This window comes from Dipodomys ordii, unplaced genomic scaffold, assembly GCF_000151885.1.
Source record: "Dipodomys ordii isolate 6190 unplaced genomic scaffold, Dord_2.0 Scaffold207, whole genome shotgun sequence".
Taxonomy (NCBI): domain Eukaryota; kingdom Metazoa; phylum Chordata; class Mammalia; order Rodentia; family Heteromyidae; genus Dipodomys; species Dipodomys ordii.
In genome coordinates, this window is record NW_012267423.1 from 1,753,374 (window position 1) to 1,763,217 (window position 9,844).

The window sequence follows — 9,844 nt, forward strand, 5'->3', positions numbered from 1 at the left end:
GAAGAAGAAGAAGAAGAAGAAGAAGAAGAAGAAGAAGAAGAAGAAGAAGAAGAAGAAGAAGAAGAAGAAGAAGACGTTGTTTTAAATAAATACAAGCTGACTAAATATTAAAGAACTAATATAAAATGACTTTAAAACTTTAAAAGATAAAATCACAATTGGCCCTAAGTGGGGAGAATATCATTAATAAAAACACAAATAAATAAATAATATATAAAATTCATATTCTTACCAAAAGTGGGTCTTTACTAGATGCCCAGTGTAGAAAGTGCATGCTTTTATCATCAGTTCTGGAGTCATCTAAAATAAACAAACAACTGAAATAATTGAAATCAGAAATAAATAGGGTCTATGGCAAATAAATAGGGTCTATTTGCCTATGACAAATCCACCAGAGAATGAGAGCAATGATTGCCTCCAGGAGCGTAACTGGGCACCTGGGAGTAGGCAATGGATTGAAAGAACAATCTGCTGCTTACATAGTTAGGAATTTTATTACATATGCCATTGTCTACTTTCTAAAAGTTAGAGTCATACCTTAAAGTCATCCCATTACATTAGACTTACCTTAAAGAACTTTCAAGTAAGCATTGAGGCATTGTTATTATTAGCTACATTAACAAGAGTACGGAACTGTAGATCTGCTGGTCACTATTAAGATTTAGTAAAGCTTGGTGCTGGTGGCTCACACCTATAATCCTAGCTATTCAAGAGACTGAGATCTGAGGATCGCAGTTCAAAGCCAGCCTGGACAGGAAAGTCTGTAAGACTCTTATCTCCAATAAACTACTCAGAAAAAAAACCAGAAGTGCCCCCCTGTGACTTAAGTGGTAGAATGCTAACCTTAAGCACAAGGTTGCTCAGGGACAGCGTCCAGGTCCTGAGTTCAATCCCCAGGATTGGTACACACACACACACACACACACACACACACACACACACACACAATTAAAAAAAGGATTGAGTGATTTGCTTCTTGGAGGTATAAAATGAGATTATTTTCTATTTTCTTTTTGGGAGGGCTGTCTCAGGACCCCAGGGCAATCCTGGGGCTTGAACTCAGGGTATGTGCACTGTCCCTCCATTTTTGCTTGAGGCTAGTGCTCTATCACTTGAGCCACAGCTTTTTGGTAGTTAATTAGACATAAGAGTCTCACAGATGGGCTGGGAAGGTGGCTCAGTGGTAGAGTGCTTGCCTTCCTTGCATGCCTGAGGCCCTGGGTTCGATTCCTCAGCACTACATAAGCAAAAAGAAAAAAGCCGCAAGTGGCGCTATGGCTCAAGTGGTAGAGCACTAGCCTTGAGCTGAAGAGCTGAGGGACAGCGCCCAGGCCCAGAGTTCAGGCCTCATGACCGGACCCCCCCCCCCGCAAAAAAAAAGAGTCTCACAGATTTTCTTGCCTAGCCTGGCTTCAAATCACAACCCTCAGATTTCAGCCTCCTGAGTAGCTAGGATTGCAGTCATAAGATATGAGCACCCAGCTCTATTTTCTTTTTAAAAATAAAAGAATGCCTCATTTACAAAGCAGGATGTTTTGGGGGAAGTTGTAGTTCCGGGGCTTAAACTTAGGTTCACATACTCTCACTTAGCTTTTTTACTCAAGGCTGATGCTCTACGACTTGAGCCACAACTCAACTTCCAGCTTTTTGGTGGGTAGCTTGAGATAAGAATATCACACTTTCTTGCCTGGTCTGTCTTTGAATTGTAATTCTCAGATCTCATCCTCCTGAGTAGCTAGAATTACAGGTGCGAAGCACCAGTACTTGACTAGGATAAAAAAAAACACCATAAATTAAAAGTCTAATTTATGCTAAACTATGTAATGTGCACAATGTTACCTAATACAATTAGTTACAATAACAGGTCTCAAGTAAGTGCTAGAGAAAGCAGCTTCCTTACACATGCCATCAATACATCACTCAAGACTAACAAAAATGTTTAATGGGTGTCATCAAATATTTAAATATCAACCAGTAGGGGATATACAATTAAGCAATATATACAATATGCAAAAAAGTGCCCCTGGATAGAAGATTTGGCTATAGAAAGATTGAAAACATTCACTATACCTTTTAAAAAATATAGTAGACCTTAATAACACTGCTAGAAAAAAACAAGAAAATGCTGATTGTCATGAGATAATTCATCTTCAACTATGACATATTATGTATTTTCAAATGTCATGTTTTTAACAGGTGCTGGTGGCTCATACCTGTAATTCTAGCTACTCAGCAGGCTTATATCTTAGGTTCATAGCTCAAAGCCAGCTGGATTAGCTAAGTTCATGAGACTTTTATCACCAAGTAGCCACCAAAAAGCTAGAAGTGGAGCTAAGGGGAAAGTGGTAGAGTGCCAGCCTTCAGTGAAAAGCTAAGGGATCATCCCAGGTCCTGAGTTCAAGCCCCAGTACTAGCACTAAAAGAGGAAAAGAAGAATAGGACTTCTAGATCTAACTGCCCAAGAGAAATAAAACCAGAGAAAAGAATGAGAATAAGGGATAATTATGAGACATACCAGCCATTTCTTTCAATGAATACAATGCAAAGGAAAATAAAGAGAACAGTTGCCAATTACAAAAGAATTAAATACAGAACAACCAAGTACAATATGTGACTATACATTCTGATTTGGATAGAGTTATATGTAAAAAGACATATTTGAGACAACTTGGGAAATATAAATATGGAATATATTAATATAATCAGTGCCGGATTATATTCAGAAATCATTGCTATTTATTATGTAAAACAATATACCATTTTTATTTTAATTAAGATACCTAAAGATGAATTATACATCTTAATGAGAACCATGTTTTGATATAAATTTACACATTAATTAATGTGTTATATAAGTAGTGGTTATCTACATATGCATATCTTCTATGTATTTCCTCATTTGTCATTTCTTTATGGTGATGACAATCTGCAATATCTTTTCTTCTAGCTTTGTCAGATTATAGTTTGTAAATATCTTCTCCCATTCTGTAGATTGTCTTTGTATTCCCGTGATTGTTTCCTTTGTTATGAACAAACTTTTTAGTTTAATATAATCTTACTTGTCTATTCTCACTTTTATTTCCTGGGATTTTGTCCAAAAATACCCTAGCCCAATGTTCTAAAGAATTTCCCATGTTTCCTGTTAGTTGTTTCATTGCTCCATATTTAAGTTGATTTCACATTTGAGTTGACTTTTATAATTGGTTGACTTTTGTAATTTGTGTTTTTCTGCATGTGAATATCAAAATTTTCCAGGACCATTTACTGAAGAAAAAGAAAGTACTTTCTCCAGTGCATGTTCTGAGTATTTTTGTTGAAATTCACTTGGTTGCAGATTCTAGCCTCTCTAATTTAGTTTTATTGTTCTACATATCTGTTTTAATATTAATACCATGATATTTTGACTACTACAGCTTTGTAGTATGTTTTGAAGTCAGGTACCCTAATCATTCTTGCTTTGTTCTTTTTTGCTCAAAATGGCTACCTAGGATTTTCTGTGGCTCCATTATTTTACGATTTTTTTTCTTGTTCTGTGGAGTATGATTGGTTTATTCATAGGAATTGCACCAAATCTTTAAATCACTTTAGTATGAAGATTTTAATAATTACTGATTTTAAGACTTTGTTTTATAAAACTGCCTCCAACTTTTGGTTATGTTTTTCTGTCTCAGTATTAAAACATTGTTTTAACTGTTCACTAAGTTTTCTTAAAACAACTGTCTTAAACCCTCTGAGAGTTCTCCATTCTGATTTCTATCTTGTCTATTTCCAGAATTTTACTAGGTCATTCATGGTTTCATGGGAATTCTTGATGTCTTTTGGTGTGTGACATTCTCTGGGCATTGAAGAGCTAGGCATTTATGCCAGTCTTGCTTTGTTTTGCCTGTCTTTCTAGAAATCCTAGGTGGGCTGATTATTTTCTGCCTGCAGTCAATTCCATTATTTCATCTCTGAATGGTGCTCAGATCTAAATCCACTAGGAGTCCTGTTGGTGCTATTATAGAGGGCAAACCAAGCCTGGAATAGAGTCCAAAATACATTGTTGCTATGCTGTTCAAAAAGTACCAAGGGAGTTACTAGAGAGAGTAGTTTGTCCCTACAAGAATCTTCTTGGCTAAGAAAGGCCTAGATGCCTCATTCACTGTTGCCAGCCTTTAGCCAGGCACGTTGTTCTACTATGAGCAGATACATCATCATTGGCCAAGCCCTTATATCAAACCTGTGACCACCAAAAACACAGAGCTGTCACACTTGAGCCCACAACAATGGCTTTCACTGTGGCAGAGCTAATAACTTGGATTCAAGCTTAAAGCCAACTTAGACTGTCTGTGTCTATCTGTCTGTCTGTCTGTCTGTCTGTCTCTCTCTCTCTCTCTCTCTCCTTCTCTCCCTTAACTGAGAGGCATCTTGCAGGATGCTTTGCAGGCTCTTCTTTCTTCCTTCCTTTCTCAGTGCCTTTTTCACTTTTCTATTCTAAAAGTAGGCCCTATGGTATCTCCCCAGTTTGCCTAACTTTGGGAAAATAGTTTCAAGTGTGAACAGCTGTTCCACTTGGCAGGCCTGTTAGGGGACAACCCCCAGAGGCTCTTATTCAATCACCGCCTTGCTCCACCCTTGACACTGAATTTATACTCCCTAAAACCATCATTTCCTGTCATAGATGCATGCTTAAGTATTTATTGGTAAAATAATGTAATTTCTGGGATTTTCTAATATTTCAGCCGAAAAGAGTGAAAGGGGGGATAAATTAACAGTAGGGACAAAAGATCAATTGTTGTTCCAGCTAGATGGGAGGTGATAATTATGGTTTTCTCTCTTACTTTTGTGTTATAGTTCAACTTTTCCATAATAAAAAGATTTTTAATGTTTTATAGGCCATTATTTGTTATTTGTAAGTTTAATTCCTAAGGAGATTTCATTTCCTAAGAAATGAGAACCAAGCCTAAAGTTAGTTTCCTTTTTATACTGGTTTATACTTCCATGTTAGAACCTACAATGAAGCTGTCTTTGTCTCTATAGTTAGGACAGTAATTCCTAATTTTTTAAAGTAATGATTTGGCTTACTGATATTTTCCTTTATCTGCTTTTCTAAAAGGATACATATTTATTCTTTATGATGGTCATATATAGGTAATCCTCACTCTGTAGGACTGTGTAGTATAAGACTGTGAAACCTGCAAACCATCCTTGAACTCAGGGCCGTGGCTCTGTCCCTGAGCTTCTTTGTGTTAAAGGATAGCACTCTATCACTTGAGCCGTAGCTCCATTTCTGGCTTTTTCTGTGTAGTTAACTGGAGATAAGAATATCATGGACTTTCCTGCCCTGGCTGGCTTCAAACTGAGATCCTCAGATCTCAGCCTCCTGAGTAGCTAGGATTACAGGCATGAGCTACTGGTGCTCGGCTTGAACCATCCTTTAAAAATGTGAAAAGTTGTTCTAGGAATTAAAGCTGTTAAGTAAAGCTAATATTTATTTATTACATTATAATTTAGATATGTATCAGTATATATATATATATATGACTGATCATATATACTGATGATTTGAGTGCCTTATTTCTTTATTTAAAACAAAACAATCAACAAAAACAACAACAAATCCTTCATAGTATTATACCTCCTAAATAAGCACAAGTTCAAAACCCAATTACTGGGGGAAAAAAAGTCATTTTTCTCTCTGAGAATGAAAGAGAAATGAATTGATCCAGATTCAGTCTGGGTTACACCTTCCAGCTAAGCAACTCAAAAACATACCTGGAGGTTCATATTTTCATTATTGTGGTTTCAAACTGATAACTCATTCCTATTTTCTGCTAACTTGTGAGGTACATTTCTTTTCTACACTTCTAAAGTTCAGATCCATTTCCATTATTTCATCCTTTGCGCTTTCAACATAGTAAAGTTAATTCCTTCTGGGTTCTTCCCAGAATAGCTGTGTCTCCAAGTCACCCCAGGCTGGGCAGAATCATCTCATCCCTCTTTTTGTTTCTTTGTTGCAGAACATTACTTAGTAAGCAGCAGAACTCAATCCATCCTTGTAAATGGATACTTTGAAGTGTTCCTTGCTCTTAGCACCTATTGGAACATCCTTTAATTGCAATTTTCACAGCCCAACTTGACCAGCAAGCCCTATCCTGTCTTGGATCATCTAACATCACATAGTGTCCCCCATAGCTGATTTGTGTTGATCTCTTTCTCCCTATGGACTTTTTACTATTTTAGCTTCTTTTTACATTCACAGTCTTTATTCTAAAAGTCTTTGTCTTCTTCCTTGTCCTAGTTTAGAGGATCAAAAAACGGCTCTTTTCAGGAACAATTAGGTCTGGCTTTCAAGTTCAGTCTCATAAATAGCTTGGCCCCTATCTTTATGAGCTGATTCCCTCATCTGTGAGGGCAGCCAGCAGAGAATGGAGGATTAAACACAAAGGGAATCAGATTAGAAAGAAAACATTCTCCCTTAAAGTTTTCCTAAGAGTTTTCCTAAAGTTTTCCTAAAGTTTTATTCATGAAAGGAGCAGACAGAGAAAAGAGAAAGGTCAACATTAAGAATAAAGAGGAACAAATGCCTATGAGCTTCCTGGAAATAATCTGACTTCAGACCTTCCATACAATCTAAAATCTATTTGAGAATTTTCACCAGAACTTAAGATATATATTTTAGATGCTTAGTAACTAATAATTACCAGCTGATCATCCAGTCCAAAAAGTTGTTCCATGTAAGTTTCAGATAATCTTCTAATTTTTGGTTTCATTGATGGCTCGATGCACATATCCCTGAAACAAAATCATAAAAAGATGTCAAAATTAATTTCACAATAGTTTGATAGTTAAGTTGCTCATTCTTCTTAGTAGCATAAAAAGGAGGGAAAAAAGTACATGTCCCCTTAAGAGAAGCAGGCAGGAAGGAGGGTGCTCTTTCTCTCTCTCCCTCTCTCTCTCTCTCCCTCCCTCCCACACCTCCCCCCCTCTGTCTATATATACATATATATACAATGCATCCAAGACTTTGATGAGTCCCTCAAGGTTGTACTTCCTTCTTCCTCCTCCTCAACTTGAAATAATCCAACTGTGGTCTCATGTACTGGTAAAGAGAGTACACTGTATTTCACAAGTTGAGAACCAGTGAGCATGTATGTTATTTATATTTGTCTTTAGGACCCAAAAGCCTACAGAAGAACTGTTAATAATCTGAAATTGGACATTTTATTGATAGTATTCAGAGAGTATTTTGACTTCAAAGTGTTTCCTTATCATCAGCTAACACAATACTTACCATAGAAGACTTTCAAGACCATTTTCAATGATAAATATGATCATTTCTTCTAAGTATCTCAGTGGGTCCTCAGGACATGTAATAAGTATACCACATAACAGTGCCTAGAGAAAAAAGAAACAGTCAGTGTTTCTGAATTTGCATGTTCTATTTCTGTAAAAAATGAACTTTGCCATATAATGAATAAGTCATAATTTTAAATCAAACATACTTTTTAACTATTCAATGGTGATATTTGGAGATATTTTTGCTAAAGTCAAATAAAAACAAGTATACATAGCTCTTTCTAAAACTCTAACCGAAATGACAAAAATAGAGTCATTGTACAGTATTTTGCATGATATGAAAACTAAAATCCTGGAATGAATTTGAAGACAGAGTTATGATGCTTTACATCAGTAGTTTCTGCTTCAGCATGAGAAAAATTTATAGCTAAAAAGTTCCTCAGACTCAACCACAAAAAATGTTGAGAAAAGTGGTTGTGGATCTTTGGTGTAGCTTAGTGGTAAAATGCTGAATTTAAATATCTGAACCCTTAATTCAATTCCCAGCACTGAAAAAAATCTATTATGACTGAATTTTATCAAAGTATACTTGTATTATTTTTTGTTGTTGTGATTGAACATGGGGCTTGAACTCAGGGTGTAGGTGCTATACCTGAGCTCTTTTGTTGAAGGCTAGTGCTCTACCACTTTGAGCCACAACTCCACTTCTGATTTTTTTGGTGGTTAATTAAAGATAAGAGTCTCACAGACTTTCCTGCCCAAGCTGGCTTTGAACCTTGATCCTCAGATTTCATCCTCTTGAGTAGCTAGGATTACAAGTGTGAGCCACAAGCCCTGGGCTGGACTTGTGTTCTTATATAATTTGATTATACAAATTGTATTTGTATGTTGTCATCCACAACACACACAGAGTATATTTATTGGGAATATTGCAGTTCAGTGCACCTAAGTGGCAAACAAATGACTTAATGGATCAAAGCTAATATTTAAATTTCATCTTTGAATTAGGGAAACTTGTTGCTGTGTTGCTTTTTTCTATCCAGTCTTCAAAGACATATGGAAGGAATTACTGAATATTTCTCCATTTCAGACAGGGACAAAGGTTTATAGCCCATAAGCTACAGAAACCATCTGAAAATCCCCCTAGGGGATTTTTAGGCTCTTTTCCCACCTAGAAATCATACCTGCTGGTTTTCTCCTGCACTTCTCCTTTGAGAACAAAATATTCCCAACCCTTGAGTTAGCAGAGCCATGCTTCCCATTTCCACGGCCAAGTGTAGCAGACTAAGCCCAGGAGCTTCATCAGTTTTCACAGTATCTTCAGGAAGGAAAGGAGGGAGTTTGAAAGATGTACAGGGAGGGGAGAGAAGGAGAAGAAAGAAGGAGGGAGGGAGGCAGAGAGACACAAGAAGGGAAGGAGGAAGAGAAATGTGGAGAAAGAGAAGAGGAAGGAGGACGAGAAGGGGAGAAATCTAATTGAATCCTGCATACTACAATTTAACCCTTTGCAAGAGTTCTTCCCTTACTTATTGTGCAGCCTGCAGATTGGGAATCCACCTCTTAAGACAATGGCAAAATGTCTTAGATTTAGACATTAGATCCCCAGCTCTACCTCTTGACCTAGCTTACATCCCAGCTGCTCTCAGAGATGGCTCCATCACCTGCAGACTGATTTGCTTTCCTCCCAAACCGAGTTGCACAGAACCACAGTGGTTCTCACCACAGTTGCAAGCTGGATTTGGAAAAAGTGTCTATTACCTAAAAGCCAGCCAGTTAGGTCCCACATGGAAGCTGACCTCTTCTATTCAAACAGTATTCTGTTTCATCCTTCACCCTGATAAAAAGCCCATCTGCTATCTGGCACTCCTGTGTCGTGTCTCTAGGACACTGAATTTCTATGATTGCAACTCCACGTCCTGCTCTGCATCTTATTCTGGCACCCTGCAGACATCCACATCAGAATCACCTCAGTCTCTGAGAATGGAGCCTGGGAATCTGCGTTCTAGTATGCTCCCCCAAGATGATTCCTATGCACATAGAAGTCTGACAACTATTGCCTTCAGGGAATTTTAAGAAAGTTGGGATCTGATTAATGAATAGCAGAGATTGCAGGTTTCTTTCTATTTCCAGTCTAAGATAAGAAAATTAGATTTCTTTTGAACTAGGATCAGTCTCCTAATGTTGCCCAGGCTGGCTCATAGGATGACAGGAATGCACCATAGGGCCCAGCTTTTGTATCTTTAACAAATTTAGGTGCAGCAATTAATCCTTAAAAGGAAAAATATCTACACCATGATTTCTGCCTATAATCTCAGCTACACGGGAGGTATAGATAGAAGGATCATAATCCAAGAGAAGCATGGGGGAAATGCAAAATCCATTCTGAAGCAGAAAGGGCTGAGGCATGGCTTAAAATGGTAAAACACCTGCAAGAGCAATCTTGAGGCCCTGAGCTTAAACCTCAGTACTACATGCACACAAAAAAGGCAGATAAATTGATGTTAGGTGAAATGAACCCCAAGATAAGCACTCAAATGGTTTTTCTTTCTTGCTATTGTTTCTAACA

General features: G+C 37.4%; 1 protein-coding gene across 1 annotated transcript in view; it reads right to left on the reverse strand.

The window, feature by feature from the left end:
• Positions 1-9,844, reverse strand: part of Fbxl13 (F-box and leucine-rich repeat protein 13) — a 171,049-nt gene that overhangs the window by 146,524 nt on the left and 14,681 nt on the right. The window contains exons 2-4 of the mRNA XM_013035265.1: positions 7,274-7,377; positions 6,684-6,774; positions 233-300 (exon numbers count right to left, since the gene is read on the reverse strand). Of these exons, the coding sequence (XP_012890719.1) occupies positions 233-300; positions 6,684-6,774; positions 7,274-7,377 (263 nt within the window). The remainder of the gene's footprint in view (positions 1-232; positions 301-6,683; positions 6,775-7,273; positions 7,378-9,844) is intronic.